Source organism: Penicillium argentinense, assembly GCF_028826775.1.
Source record: "Penicillium argentinense strain IBT 30761 chromosome Unknown utg000006l_segment0_segment0, whole genome shotgun sequence".
Taxonomy (NCBI): domain Eukaryota; kingdom Fungi; phylum Ascomycota; class Eurotiomycetes; order Eurotiales; family Aspergillaceae; genus Penicillium; species Penicillium argentinense.
The window spans coordinates 190,386-206,037 of record NW_026622665.1 but is presented as its reverse complement, the minus strand read 5'-3'; the positions used below and the strand labels follow the sequence as shown (position 1 = coordinate 206,037).

The window sequence follows — 15,652 nt, the reverse complement described above, 5'->3', positions numbered from 1 at the left end:
TGAAGTGCTTGGAAAACGTGAGAAAGTTTATTCGCGAGAAAGTTTATTCACGAGTCAGCAATCCTGGAGTTCCAAAAACAGAAGGAAAACATTTGGGGCAATTCTCCAACATCATTTTAGGGACCCAAACTCTCTGAATCGAGAGTCATTTTGTGATGATGATTTCACTCTTTGATTCTTGTTCTTTGGTTCTCGGAAATAAGGTTTTTCGGGGGTTAAAATTCTGGTGGCTAGGAGCCCTTCAAGGAGCAGTTGATTAACTCAAGGACCATCCGGCACAGCCATTGGCTTGTATTTCGATGCTTGGCCCAAGTGAGTGCGGTGACACCAATCAAACCCCTAACCACATTGTTCGGTAGGCGTACATGGAACGTTCGGTGCAAATTTGCTTTCTATGGGGCAACTTAGCTCATGGAGAATGGGGCAAACCGAAATTCAAATTCGGAGGCAGAATTGATTCTGTGATTATTTGAAGACCCCGAGCTTCTTGGTTTCTCACATCTCCCACGTTCTCCTTTCTTGATTCCAGAGCCAGACCGCTGGATTCTGAGACTGCAAACACCTCTCCGCAGGCTTGTCCTTGTATCTGTCTGTCTATCGTTTGATTTGTGTTTGTGGATCTCTTGCCATTCATAGGTCAAGTGTCAGTCAGTATGGAGACGGTGGCACACACTCCCCAGCCCACTGCGGACGAGAGCGACAAGGTAGGCAAGCACGAGCCGACCCACGAGGAGGAGATTGGCCTCAAACATGAGGAGGTCGTTGATGCCTTTGGTAACGAGGAGAATGCCGAGATCAAGTATAAGACCCTGAAGTGGTGGCAATGTGGTCTTCTGATGATTTGCGAGTCCGTCTCGCTGGGCGTGCTGTCTCTGCCGTCCGCGGTAGCTACGCTGGGCCTGGTGCCGTGAGTATATCCTTATCTATCCTGCCTACAGTTAGCTCTGGATCAGTTGGATTAACCTGTCTATTTTTTCATGTAGCGGTGTAATCCTCATTGTTGGCCTGGGTCTGCTCGCTACCTACACCGGCTACAACATCGGATTGATGCGTGAGCGGTACCCTCACATCCAGAACCTGGCAGACGCTGGTGAGATTCTCTTGGGCCGCCTTGGCCGCGAGCTCTTCGGTGCGGGCCAGTTCCTGTTCTGCATCTTCATCATGGGAAGCCACATCTTGACCTTTCGTGTCATGATGAACACCATCACCAACCACGGCACCTGCTCAATCGTCTTCAGTCTGGTCGGCATGATCATCTCCCTGGTGCTGTCCATCCCGCGTACTATGAAGGGCATGATCTGGATTTCATTCTGCTCTTTCTTGTCCATCTTCAGCGCCGTCATGATCACCATAATCTCCGTCGGCGTCGAGCAGCACCCCGGCCGCATCATTGAGGCCACCGTCGACACCACCCTGTACACCGCGTTCCAGGCCGTATCCAACATCGTCTTCGCCTATTGCGCCCACGTCGCCTTCTTCGGTCTGATCGCCGAGATGGAGACCCCAAATGACTTCAAGAAGTCCCTGTTCATGCTCCAGGGCTTCGAGATCTGCCTGTACCTGACCGCTGGAGTGGTCGTCTACTGCTACGTCGGCAAGGACGTGTCCTCGCCCGCCCTGAGCTCTGCCGGCCCACTGATGAAGAAGGTCGCCTTTGGCATTGCCATCCCGACCATCGTCGGTGCTGGTGTCGTCAACGGCCACATTGGCCTGAAGTACATCTACTTCCGCCTCTGCTCCAAATCGGACCTGATCCACCAGCGCAACTGGAAGTCCATTGGCCTGTGGCTCGGCCTGGGCGTATCCTGCTGGATTGTCGCTTGGATCATTGCCGAGGCAATCCCCGTCTTCAGCGACCTGAACTCCCTGATCAGCGCTCTCTTCGCCAGCTGGTTCAGTTACGGTCTCAGTGGTATCTACTGGCTGCACCTGAACCGCGGCCAGTGGTTCGCCTCGCCGCGCAAGGTCGCGATGACCGTGCTCAACGTGGCCATCGCCCTGTTTGGTCTTGCTCTGTGCGTGCTGGGCCTGTATGCTTCCGGCACTGCCATCCATGATGACTCCAGCAAGGCCAGCTTTACCTGTGGCAACACGGACAGCTAGACTGTTAGTTTTGTTGGGAGAAGAGGTATAGATGAGAATACTCCTAATAGACAGCCCAAGTGAGACGGAATTAGAAATTGGAGGTTGGAATAACCCCCGAATGGAAGGGTGCTTTGTACCCCTCTCTGAAACTACAATATCGGAACAATACGGAGGGAAATACGTCGTCCTGTGCCGGATGTATCTCGTCATAGGAGTGTTTTGCAGGAGACCTCAGCGGTAGAAGGTTCCTTGGCAGGCTTGATGTATACCTGAATGTTTCCTGTACAGACCCATATTTGCATATAGGTAGCTCTCTTGTGCATGGATTGTGATTCTATAGAATAGAAACTCGATATCTCAGGACAGATTACTGGCTCATCTTATCCGGGAAACTTTCTGGAACAAATTCCCTTGGTGCCATCGCCGGCCGGATTTTAGGTCGCTAACAAGATTCACCCCTACTTGTAGCTTTTGCTGGAGATCTTTCTGTTGTTTTACCTTTGCTTCATTCCCCGACTTGACAATTTGTTTGATCGCCACGAGCTCTTGGTGCATATCACGTTGCTCGGCTTGGCTGCCGCTGTTGTGTGGGCAGATATTCTCTCGGTGACTCGGTGAATGTCGTCGATGATATCGTTGTATCTTAGGGGCGCAGGCTTCGTAATGGAGTGTATAGCTCCTCTCAACGACCCTTCTGATTTCACACGTGGTAGAGGATTCGCAATGTCCAGGACACCGTTCACGATAGCGGATCCTATTTTCTTGTGTTCCACAATTGCCTGACAAAGGACATTTGAGGAAGAGCATCAATTTGGATGGGGCTGTTGGGACATACCTCAAACAATAATTTTATAGTTCCCCATTCTAGAGAAACATATTCCGGATGATGCTGAACCAAGACATCCATAGCATTTCCGTAATAAGGAATTCTCTCCGACACTTGCTCCATACATCTTCTCATTTTTGATTCCAACCGAATTTGTCATAATGCTGCCTTGTCTCATCAACGGCACCAGGAAGATCTTCCACAGTGGTTACGTTGAGGCCCTCTAGGCGGCGCTTCTTTTTGGATCCGTCGTTCCTTGAGCTTCGAATATGGCTCGCGCTTCCTTAAATGCCAGCTCCGCGAGTTTCAAGAGGCCAGAGCTGTGAATGGTCGGACTAAAAAATGGATTGAAGCTAATACTATGTATGTACGCACCCACTAGCCATGTACTAATTTGAGTACTGGGTGGAAATATTCCCACTTGCCATAGTATTGGGAGAATTCTTGCAAGGTTTCTCTCAGTACCATATTGTGAATATCTCGTTGGAACAAGTGGCTGCCTGTGCTGCCTGATCAACTCTTGGCCAGCCTTAGAAAAGGCTGACTCGCTGCGCTAGACCACCCCCTGCATGCACCTGGGTGCCCCCTCACCTTACGTGCTATGCCCACCACACATTGCTTCCTACTCCGTGTTGGGGATCTAGTGGTTGCACTTAGAAGCTCACCATCAAACATCGCCCTTTAAGTGCTCCATCAAATCTCACCCACGAGTTATCCCGGCTCGCCAGGGTCGTCTGAAGCAACAGCTACAGCAAAATCTTGCCGATCGCACTGTGGAAAGAACGGAAGCCGATCGAACACCAGATGAACGGGCTGAATGGGCACAATTCAATCATTTGACCATTTCAGAGAACCAAACTCAGGGAAGCCTAATAGACGAATCGAGACTTTTATCCCTGCACCAGCGAGAAGATACCCAAGAAAAGTCTCAGGATTATTATTCCCAGCTGATGCTCCTTGAGCAATGGAACAATTTACGATTAATGATGGCCTGTCAAGAAAGTGAGAAACTTTCTCAACCTCCGGGATCATCTTCCCGGCCACGTACTACAAACAATTCAAAGATGTCGACGAATGAAAAAGACAACAATCAGGGAAGCCGAGACTCCGAGATTCCAATTTCTATATCGACTCCACAACCCAGCCTCGAACAATGATCACGACGATGATTCCGAGGACCTGAAGAAATCAGTCGCCATGTTCAAAGATTGCCCGGAAATTGTGTATATGCCAAATGGTGATGCCCATCTCCGATATAGCATCCGTCTTCAGAACTTTGATCTTTTCCTCGCGCTTAATTCTGATCTCTCATTCGTTGTGTTTCGTAACTACAGCAAGAAAAGCAAGACTTGTGGCATCGGAAGTGGCCAATCGCCACAGCTTCTATGGTCCATTTCTGAGTGTATCCACCCCGTTGCGAAAGAATTGAAAACTGCGTTGTATGCCATACTTGACGCGAAACCTGAATTCAGTGACATCCGAAGAGAGTATAATAAGAGTGGGGAATTTTTTGCGCCGTAACTCTTCATGTATCATAGTCGCCAAGACATCGAGGATATCAAAGATCAGCTGTCTGCAGTTGAAGTTGATCACTGGACCTTTTTATGCGGTATTTAGATGAGGAGTTCGGCGAGGAGTACAAAGGCGTCGATTATCTCATACAAAAAGGACATATACCCCCACGTTACATCCTAGTTTAGAGGGCTGAGAACGAGTACACGGGCTACGTCGCACAATCTTGGCTCTCCAAGGAAGCTAAGAAATCCGAGCCAAGGATCTCCAGCAACATCTTCGGTGAGCTTACCAATACTAAGCCTCGTGAGAAATCGAAGACCAGATAGGGAATTGTTACGGACACTACAGGATTAACGTAATCAACCACCGAACCGCGGATACCACCGAACCGCGGATTCTCTGCTATAGCCACCACTTTTTGAAGCTTTTAAACCACCAACACCATTAGAATTGACTAATTAAATACATAAAAAAATAGCTATTTACTAGGGCAATTTCGAATCGTATGTCCCACTGTTCCACAGCCACTGCAGCGCTGCGGAGCTCGTCGGCGAGGCACGGGAGTAGATTCTTCAGGTTGCTCATTAAGCTGCGTATCATGCTGCTGAATCCGATTTTGACCTTCCTGTACATTAAGAAGGCGATCATTACCTAGTTTGCCACGCTTTTTTGCCTTTCTTTGACGTTGTCGGCCCTTTTCAGCCCGTAAAGCCTTGATTTCTTGCTCTAAAAGCAGTTGGGTTTGCATCGCCATTTGCGCAGCTTTCTCAAGATGTTGAATATGAGCAATAGGACTGCTAGAAAGCTGCCGTTTTTTATTAAGGCTGTTCTGCAGGTTTCGAACTTTCCGATCTAGCTGGCGAGTATTCTGTGGAGTCTGAAAAGCAGAGGAAATCGAGCCTTCAACTAGTGATGGTGCAGGTGTAGGCGTACGTAGTCGGAAGGTAAGTTTTGAGATGTCGCAGCTAGCTGATACAGTATGGCATTGTATGCAAGAATGGGGCTAATCTACCAAGGGGAACCAATCCAAAAAGATAGGATGAATTGATTGAAGAAAAGAAGAAAAGAGCGGACGCTGCGAGGACACGTTAGGGTGTCCTTGCTTACATGAGTAGGGTGAGGGGTTGAACCTCCCGATCTCGGAGTGTCGAGAATCCCCTAGTACAAATGAAGATATCACGACACAAACGGAACTAAACTATTTCGGGTGCTACCCCACTATCCTCGACATCAAGTCTCCAATCATTATTTTGCTGCCTGGTTCATATAATCATTTCTCCGCATCCAAATCTCCTCTCCTCTACAAATTATTGACGAAGAACGAGAATTTTGTTCTCTCGAGTGACTATCAAAGTAAAGCACTTCTCCGTGAATTTATTTGTCGATAATGATATAAGCAAATTTCTGGCTGAGTGTGTACACGACGACTATGCATTTTTCTTCTGAGGCTCTCGGAACGCTGACAAGGTTGGAAACTTCAAGGAAAAGTTCGAGCGAAACCCAAAGGCGCGCCTGGGACGAGAAGGTCACCCTATTCATCATTTGAGTAGCCAATGATCGGCATACACCCAAAAATCGTCCATATCGAAACCTTGAGAGGCCTCTTGATCTTGTCAACAGTCCATAGGACCCTCACCTTGTGTTGCCTCGTGTTGTTTCGTGTTGCCTCGCGCTGAGCCGCAGTATTATCCTCCTCAAATTGGTTTGCTTCCAAAGTCCCAAGTTTTGGGGGTGCGGTTCAAGGCTTAATTATCAAACAATAAAAACAGGGATCGGGGCAAGCTTTTGTCCGAAATATTCAGAGATCCGATCCCATTCTCGCCATCAAGACCCCTCAACTTGAGGAATTGTCACAGAATTGCAAGCTTTCTCTGTTATTAAGAGACGATGGGGCGTGGAAAAGCCAGGAAGCCGTCGCGCAGGTCCCACCGGAAATCAAGAAATGGTTGTCGCAGTTGTAAAAGAAAGCATATCCGCTGTGACGAGGCTTTTCCGCAATGGTAATCAACCTCCTATGCTCTAGCCCGATTGTCAATGACTGAACGATTCAACTAGCCAAAACTGCTCCAGACTCAATCGGCTTTGCGATTACTCAGACACCGTTTTCCTCGATACGGGTCACCACGGAAGATGCCCGGACCTCCTCATGACTAGGGGGATAATGACCGAACTCCGACGATGGCACTTGACGGGCATATCGCCTTTGCCTCGTCTACGGCTAGTCCCCGAAGGCTTCTGGGATAATTACACGGGAACCGATTTGAGGCTTCTGCTTCACGTCACTCGTATCTCCCTCGATTTTGAAAGTCGTGGTATTAGTAACTGCAGTGTCTGGCTGCAGAAGATGCCCTTGTACGTAGGCCCAAGCACATCGTTTCCAGAAATCTGAAGTCCACTTACACAGACTGACGGTTAATAAAGCTTTCTTACGATGGCGCTCGAGAACCCATTTGTGATGAGCTCACTCCTGGCATTTTCTGCTAGCTACATAGCTTGGATTACCCGAAACCACCAAACGAGGAATTTAATGCTCCTGTACAGAGGATTTGCCCTAAACGGGCTACGAAGATCTCTTTACAAACTTTCTGAAAGCATCTCCGAGGCAGTTCTGGCTGCATCTATCCTCCTTTTATGGCAGGCAAACGAGTGGTACGATGATATCCTCATAAGATCGACTGTTCTCCGAATTGATTTTTCTTCGTCTTGTGACTTACAGGCAGGAATGGGTTTTGCTCCAGCGAGGAATCACCACGGTGGGTTATGTACACTTGTCTGCTATGGCATGGTCCAACTAAGTTTGTCGCACAGGTTTTCAATACCATGACACCGGGTGCCAAGTATCGATCCGAACTGGCCCAGTTTTTGGATGACCAGAACGACATGAAGGATGATTCTTCTTCGGAGCTCTTCTGCGGCTGCGGTCCTGCAGCCCTGGACACTGTCACCGCCAATTTGCTCGACATGCAGAATTCATTCGTCCAACAACTCCATGGTTCGTACATTAGTCAATTATTGCAGTTCATCCAGAAGCTACAATCTGGTGGTCCTTTTGTCAATGCTGAAGAGGCATTCGATAGATTGCGTCCGCTAAATACATGGCTGCTTTGGCTGCCGCCGGCTCTCTTGGCCGAACGAGAAGAAGAAGCAAGTGCCTTTCTTATACTCTCGCACTATTACGCAGTCGCGATCGCCATTACATCAACCTTGCATTTTTCAGACCTGCGAAACTCATATCTAGGAAGCCTCTCTTTTTCTCCGTTTGCATTCGTTCGACAAAGCTTTCACCTTAAAAGTATTACGCCCAAATTCTGCGATCGTGCCCACCCGTTGATCAGGCAATACGAGGTCCAGGGTACAACAGGCCCTATACTTGGAACACGGGGCACCAGACCCTTACTCCTTGCTGCTTGCGATGATACTTCAAAAGAGTCCCTGCTCTTGTTGGCGGATGAGAGATTGGCACCAAATCTGGCGCTCAGCGCGCTGAACACCCAGATTCGAGAAGCGTTTAATTCCTTCGTCACGACGGTGTTTCCAGGAATTTACTTTGGGCACAGTGCGCGTGTCGAAGTCAATTTGATGGACTGGCTGCGCTGCACCCATGTTGATAACCCCCCATCGCCACTTTCTTGGGCGATAAGATCTCTCAGCACTTATTATTTAGGGAAGAAGTATAAAGACTCGGAGCAGTTGATCTGGAGTCGATATATGTACAATCGGGGCTTGAATCGGTTGGCTTGCGCGCTCCATAGCCCCACCTCCGCCATGTCGGATGAGACTCTCGCTGCAGCGATTCTATTGGGGGTTTATGAGATGATGGATGGGACCGCTGAATGCTCCTGGCTATCTCACTCTCGCGGTATAGCTCACCTTATCCGATCGCGAGGGCCGAGCCCACATCGGAACGGGATTGGCCGCACGCTTCTGATCTCGTTCCGGTCCTTTCTGGTTCTTGATGCATTTCTCCGTGGAGAGTCATGTTTCCTTGAGAGCAGTGAATGGCAATCAGCGATCAAGGACACAGTCAGTGCAGATGAAAGGAATGGGAAGAAGAGTGTACTTGGAGCTATCGTCGACAATGCCTTCAGCGAGGTGACAAGATGCCCAGGGTTGTTTATTCGCACGCAAAACATGATTGCTCAGAAGCATGTGTCGAAGTCCTCGAGAAAAGGATTGATTGACGAGATCCACAAAACTCGAAAGACACTGGCTGACTTCCGTAAACAAATGACCGTCAACCTGGTTAATGTCAGCGAGCACCAAACAATCCAAGAGCGAATGGCATTCTTCGGGTCTATCCCGACTACTATTGCCTGTGTCTTTGCACAGCATTCACTACATGGGATACGATCTGCTCTTGCTCTGCTCGATAAGTTATACACTGTCCTCGAACCACATGCAAGTCCACACGTGTCGCCTCCGTCTTGGGCTGTGGACAGCTCTTTGAAGCCCTCATGGAAACTCGAGAATGTTCCTGCCTCGTCGAAGGGTCACACCCCTCATGGTTCCTCTGAGATCATTATCCCCTCTACGTGTCAGGGTGAAAAGCCCGGTGACTGGCTTGATAGGATCCAATTGGCAATGGGGATGCTTACGTTGGAGCCTTTGTGAATCAATCTAGACAGTGTTGTCAAAGCAGATACTCCACCTTGTATTGACCAGCTAGCCGTTATCCTCGTTTATTGTCAGTACAGAATTGTACGCCCAATAATGTCCATGGATAGTTGTCCGAATTGGTATGACCGTACACATACAAAATTGTATGGGTGCGAACGTAGCTAATCTCGGCTAGTCCATAAATAGCAAACTGATACACATCCTGACAATACCGACTGGAAGACGCGCGCGTCGCGCGCATCAGCCCTGAAACGAAATCAAAGGAAAATAGGATTTAAAAGTGAAAAGTTGTGTTCAAATGTTTCGTATGAAGCGGAAAAGCGTCTGAAACCAAATGGACCAATGACAGAAAGCCCCAACGATGACTAATGGCCGCAACATGAAATGATGTAAGCATGTTTTCGAATCACTGGCCGCATTTTTATTTGGATTGTGCAAGTATATTGGCGTATGAAGCCTTTCTTGACCTTTGTGAACGCCTTTCTGGAGTAGGAGTGCTTGCCTGTGGCAAGCTCTTGGTGTCATCCACCGTATCAGCCCAGGTGATTTGAGTGCTTTCCTCGTCTTCGTCAACAGGAGTATTCGTTCTAATAGACCTTGCAAGCTGTGGTTCATCGAGGGAAGACTCATTTGTATGGCTCCATGTGGATTTGGATGGTGTGGTTGGTCCAGCCCTCTGGGACCAGCGGTCAACACGTTTCCTTTTTCCGGTTGTTGAAGAGGGCGTTGGTGGAAGGCTACTTGTTGATGTCGGCAGGAAATGTATGTCATCTGCCACAATAGCTAACTGGCGGTTCTCTTTTGTGAGGCCAAAGATACGACCCGTTAAAAACACGTGGGAGTTGACATTAAGTGGCGGAAAGTTTGCCCAACGTTGCCCGTTCTTGAAGAAAGCGGTGATGGGAAAAGTATGAGGGGTACGAGTTGATGGATTGTAAACAGTTGTTTGGAGACGATAGTGAAGTAAATTCCGTCCATCGTTCACTTGTCCTCTGCGTTCAAGGACAATGCCGAGAAAAGTTACGATGGGCTGGGCAGCACCGGGACAGTGCACAAAGTATGAATCTGCATCTTCTTGATTACCCGGATGGCTGCACGATATAAGCAGAGCACTCTAATTGGTATGGTGTACTGACCGGTCTAAATTATGGGCGTGCAGTATAATGTGAAATCCTTCATCTTCAGACGATGTAGTCAAAAAGGAACCAGACGAATAAACGAAAGTATTGGGCTGATAAAGATCAGGCTGATTCCCTTCATTGAAGAACCTAATGAGGGTGGGGATCTCATTTGATACAACATCATCTGATTCGATATCCTTGAACGGTATATTTAGTGAAACACGCAGCTGCATCGAGAGTCCTTTACCCGGACGCGTTGGATCTAGTTCAATATGTTCGACGAAATCGCGCACGTGGAGAATAGCAGGGAAAGATTTATTTGATGGCATGTTGGAAATAGTGAGTCACTCCACGGTAATCGGGAGTGGTGGAAAAAAAAATGGTATGAAGCAAATCCAGAGAGTCATGCAGAAGGGAGAGCGGGGTAATAACTGATTGAGTTGCTCTGAAAAGATGTGCCGGGAAGTACTCTAGTCGGCCAATGCTACAGTCTGCAGATACGAGCGAAAATATGATGAGTCTCAAAGTTTGGCAATTTTTGCAAAATTGGTGGTGCATTTCGGAAGAGAGACTACCACAGTGCATACGAATGCAAATAGCGTGTCAAAGTATGATTGGATGAATCAACATAATCATTCGCAAGGATTAGTCTGCCATGCGCTAAGGGTCTCTTGTTGCAGCAGACTTAATCTTCGCATTTCTTCCAGTAATTGAGGGTCAGGTCTCTGCTCAATATCACTCATGCAGATCGGCTGCAGAAGGTGAAGGCCCCATAGTGATCGTAGACGTGACAGTTGTACGTATGTTGAACAGTATTTCCGGTGAGAGTCGTGTCGCCGATTCTTATGATCATTTTTTAGATCTAGAATGGCAGAATCGAGGGTCGCACCCTGAACCTTATAGTCAGTGACACAAAATGCTGGACAGACAGGGATTTGTTTTCGTCGGACAGAATAGCCCTTCACAGTGATAGACATCTCGAGCGGAAAGATAGGCCAGGATCCGTCTTCGAAATATGAATAGTTTGCCTGAGTGCGGGCGGGCTTAAATAGAAGACAGAGCGGTGGTTTAGTACAAAAAATGTACAGGTCGTCTAATTCTATGAATTCCGCTGCTCGTAGTGTTTCGCTTCAGTTCGGTTAGAATATATATTCTATTCCAACCATTGCTACACTGGCACAGATAGAGACGGATGAGATATTTTGGCCCGCACGGGGCACCTGCGGTCAGAACACTGGCGATGTAGACCTCGTTGACGGAGGGCTACGGCGCCGTGAGGGCTGCAGGCGGGCCCAAATGACCCGGTGGGCCAAAAGAGGATGATGGAGGGGCTGGTGGTATGGAAGATGAGACCGGAGTTGGATGACCGGTCTGGAATTGACGTTTCCAGGCATATAGTGTTGTTCTAGGTGTTGTGAAATAAAGGCGGAAGGCTTCGGAAGCCCATCTCCCGAGGGCTTGGATGTGGTCATTCCTTAGGCCTGCGTTGTGGGCGTGTTGTGCTGCCCCTTTCCTGAAACTATGACCCTTAAGTCCCGTGGTGTCTTCCCCGGCGCGGTTGAGCTTAGAGATAACCGCACGTTGGAAGGCGGATGAGGTGAAAGGACCAGAGGAGAGCGCAAATAGAGGAGCAGTCATAGGTTGAGAATCATGGAGGAATAGCTTAGAAAGGCCTTCGACGGGGCAGGCTGCGTCGTTTGTCGCTGCAAGGACAACATTGACACCTTCGTGGTTTCGGTCGGTCTTGCTTCTCTTCAAAGTAAGGAGGACGTGGTCCATGGTGGGGGAGAACCTGACATCCGCCCGGGTTAATTTAGTAGCAGCGAAGACTTGAGTGTCTCTGAGGTCGGTAGCTGAGTATGTAAATTCCCCGACCCGAAGGAATCCGGCGAAGGCAACGCGGGCGGCCACGGCAAGATTAAGGTCATTTTTCTGGGCCGCTGAGAGCCCCCGCGGTTGGGCAGGGAGATGTGAGATATTCCCTGAAAGGGTTATGACTGAGGCGCGTGAGATTGGGTTGCGAATCCGCTTTCGGCGGGGCGGTTGCAGCCGGCGAGCGCCATCGATCATGCGACGAAAATGCTTAGCGTGGAGGTCAAAAATTGTGTCAGGTAAACCGTTATCGACGTGATACGCGCGGAGAGCTGAGAGCTCAGACATAGCTGAATCGGGCTTCACAGGTGGGGAGCTACCCGCGCCCAGTAGGCGCTCCGTAAGCCAAGTGCAGATAGACGGGGCTGTGGCTGGCCACGGCTGCATTCCATGGATCGCGCAGCTGCGGGCGTAAGAGCGCTGCGCCGAGCGATAACCTCTTCTGGTTCCTTCTGCAAGACCATTCCAGACCAGCTTCGCATGGCCAGCATTCACGAAAATAGGCTGTCGAGAGAACCAGGTTGGCGGAGCAAGGGAAAGGAGCTCGTCCACTGTGGGCAAATATTAGCGATGATCCTATAATCGGAACGGGACAGAGCATCAGCTAGTAGGTTCTCCGATGAAGGTAGCCAGTGTGGCTGGACTTCGATATCAAGGGCGGCTGCTATGCTGAAAAGCATGAGCAGGGGGCGATGAGCCGGCCCACGGAGTGCCTGCTTAGACAGGCCATGAAACGCGACGGCGCTGTCTGTGAAAGCGAGGACAAGATGATGAGCCCAATGGGGGCTATGTATGAGGAAGGCCTGCAGGATTGCGGAGACCTCCTTGATGTTGATGTGGGCCACGTCGCCGCAGGCGGAGGAGGCGTCCACGATAGCCGTATGGGTGGAAGGCAGGTGAGGTGCTGCAGACATCCAGTCCCTGGCGGAGTCCCATGAGGGCGCATAGAAGAAGAAGAGGCCCAGACCTGAGTCGCACGCGTCTGTGTAGAGGGCAACTAGGGGGCGGCTCTTCTCGAAGAAATGGATGCCGTTAAATAACGGGAGAGTGTCCCTCCACCACGCAAGATCCCCGCGGCTATCATGGGATAGGCGGCGAACGGAGCGCTGGTGGGAGGGAAAGGATGCGAGGTCGCTGTAGAGCGACTGAAGGCGGGCTCTGCCGAGACGGATAACCATTGAGCAGTGTTGGAGGAAACCGACTACACGTTGCAAAGCTTTATGCGAGACGCGATCTAGCTGTAGTAGCGACGCGGCTTCGGAAGATGCGCGTGCTAGCTTATCGCGAGGCATTCGGGCCTGTAGGAGTGTGGTGTCGATTTCGACCCCAAGGACACTGACCACGGTACCCGCGGCGTCTTTCGAGTCATTCCGTGGGATGCCTAACGCATCCGTGAGAGGAATATATACGGTATTGAAAGCGGTAAGGGCTTTGGAGAGACTTCCTGCGGAGGAAGGGAAAATAGTGATGAAATCGTCAAGGTAATGAGCGACAGAGGCCAAAGGCAAGCAAGCGCTTAGGAGCCAGTTAAGGCCCTCGGCAAAAAGGTTAAAGATGAAGGGTGCAGTTGTAAGGCCGAATGGGAGGCAGCACTCCATGTATGTCTTGTTCTCCCACGAGAAGGCTAGGAGAGGCCGGTCAGCGGGAGCGACGGGAATGTTACGGAAGGCATCCTTGATGTCGTGTTTGATGATATAGCACCCTCGTCCCGACGTGCGTATGAGATCAAAGATGTCATCCATAGAGATGTATTGTATAGTAGAAGCAGCGTCGGGGATAGACTCGTTGACACTCTGACCCGGCGGGTAGGAGAGATCATGGATACGGCGCCAGCTTCCGTCGTGTTTGGGTACCAGCCCCAGTGGGGAAACAACGACGGGGCCAGTAGATAGTTGTACCCGACGACATAATAGGTCATTAGAGAGCTTCTGGGTGATAAGGGAGTGTTCCTCGATGCGGTGATTAGGAGTTCGACGGTATCTTGGCACGGTCGTACAACCGAGGCGGCAGCCGAACGTAAGGATGCCGCTGCAAATAGTCCCTAGGTTGCCAGGATAACGTTCGAGGAGGGTTTTCCACGCTGAGGCGATGAAGGGAGAAGCGGAATCACGCAGAGGCGGGAGGGAAGGGTCGAAGACCTCAAACTGGATAGAAGTATTGGGACGCGGGGCCGGCCAGCTAGTTGGCGGCGACAGGATTTGACCTATATCAGGACCGACCCCGGCGTGTTCCTAACTCGCTGGTTTCACTTTGCAGCTTACTATAGAGTGGTCGTTGCCACACTTAGAGCAGACGTGTCTTCGGTGACACGTTCGCCAGTGGCAGCCAGCAGAAGAGTTGAACTTTTCACAAACGACAGTATCGTTATTTGGGGCAGCGGTAGAGCGCGTTGAGCGCGTGGTTGGGGAAGCCGGTGTCGTCTTTGCTGGGAGCACGTTGTCCGGGCGAAGGTAGGAGCTCTCGAGGGCTTTCCCAATTTCCCAGTCACTGAGAGAAACGGTAAGGTCGCCTTTATCGACGACCATCTGGTGGTGGTCCAAGGCCATCTGCAGGATACAATCCTGCCATTTATATGCCCTGGCAAGGTCGCAAATGCGGCGGTGGAAGAGGACCATTCCACTGATGCATAACGGGTGCTTAGCAGCGAAGAAATCACACCAGACAGCGATGTAATTGCTGAAGCAATGGGCCCAGAGGGAAACGTCATTTCCCCAGTCCTTGATTGAGACTACCTTGCGGAATTGCAGGCCAGATGATGTGGATTTTAGATCGAAGGACTCGCCATCCGGTGCCGAGGCCTTGAACTCAGGGCTACGGAATTTTATGAGGTCCTTCTTTGGTCGGAAGGTGTGCTCGAAAACGGCAATAATAGCAGCACGATCGAGACCTGGGAAGCGGGGAGGGACTGGCAAAACAAGAGATGGGACCCTACCGTCGTCAGCATCCTCCTCCCCCGTGAGGTCTAAACGTGGGCGCTTGCGCTGCCCGTCGCCCGCAACAAGAGACGCGGACACAGTAGAGATGAATGAGTCCCGCTGGGAGTCGGAGAGGGAGTTCCATATATACTCTGGTGGATAGATCGAGGAGCCCAAGGTGGTCTGTCCCCCAGGGGTTGGACTGGGGGCCGCCGAACTATGACGCACCATTGTAAAAGGAACTCGGGAAGAAGCCGTCGCGGAGAGAGCCCGGCTCTCCCTCGAAACGGCGATGTTCTTTTCGAGGGAGGGGCAGGCCAGGCGATATTTGTGTGAGATGTCCAGCACGGAATATCGTGGGCCCGACGCACGGGGCTCTCATGCAACAGTCCCGAATAGAACATATCAACTCAACCACCGAGCGGCGAATTTCGCCGCGCCCCATTGTATTATTTATATTTAACACTCCACAGTTATACTCTACCAGACCATCTAAAACACCAAATGAATAGCTATTTATTAGGACAACCTCGTATAGTATGTCCGACAGTCCCACAGCCACTGCAGCGTTGTGGAGCTCGCTGGCGAGGCCTAGGACTAGGCTCATCAACTTGCTCATTAAGCTGTGTATCAAGCTGCTGAACTCGATTGTGACCTTCATGCACAAATAAAACAAGTTCATTACCAAGATTAGCACGTCT

General features: G+C 50.1%; 4 protein-coding genes across 4 annotated transcripts; 2 read left to right on the top strand and 2 right to left on the bottom strand.

Annotated features, from left to right (window-relative positions):
• Nucleotides 1–653: 653 nt before the first annotated feature.
• N7532_007220 (uncharacterized protein) lies at nucleotides 654–2,103 on the top strand (the record flags this gene model as incomplete). The annotated part of the gene is made up of 2 exons (XM_056619713.1): nucleotides 654–907; nucleotides 984–2,103. 2 exons carry the CDS (start codon nucleotides 654–656, stop codon nucleotides 2,101–2,103), a joined length of 1,374 nt encoding a protein of 457 aa, XP_056473079.1.
• Nucleotides 2,104–6,587: 4,484 nt separating this feature from the next.
• On the top strand, nucleotides 6,588–9,037 carry N7532_007219 (uncharacterized protein; the record flags this gene model as incomplete). Its single annotated transcript, XM_056619712.1, has 4 exons — nucleotides 6,588–6,778; nucleotides 6,848–7,075; nucleotides 7,143–7,179; nucleotides 7,235–9,037. The coding sequence occupies 4 exons, from the start codon at nucleotides 6,588–6,590 to the stop codon at nucleotides 9,035–9,037; spliced, it is 2,259 nt and encodes a 752-aa protein (XP_056473078.1).
• A 2,390-nt stretch (nucleotides 9,038–11,427) lies between these two features.
• Nucleotides 11,428–12,324, bottom strand: N7532_007218 (uncharacterized protein; the record flags this gene model as incomplete). The annotated part of the gene is made up of 1 exon (XM_056619711.1): nucleotides 11,428–12,324. One exon carries the CDS (start codon nucleotides 12,322–12,324, stop codon nucleotides 11,428–11,430), a length of 897 nt encoding a protein of 298 aa, XP_056473077.1.
• Nucleotides 12,325–12,527: 203 nt separating this feature from the next.
• N7532_007217 (uncharacterized protein) lies at nucleotides 12,528–15,182 on the bottom strand (the record flags this gene model as incomplete). The annotated part of the gene is made up of 2 exons (XM_056619710.1): nucleotides 12,528–14,180; nucleotides 14,298–15,182. The coding sequence occupies 2 exons, from the start codon at nucleotides 15,180–15,182 to the stop codon at nucleotides 12,528–12,530; spliced, it is 2,538 nt and encodes an 845-aa protein (XP_056473076.1).
• Between the last annotated feature and the right edge of the window lie 470 nt (nucleotides 15,183–15,652).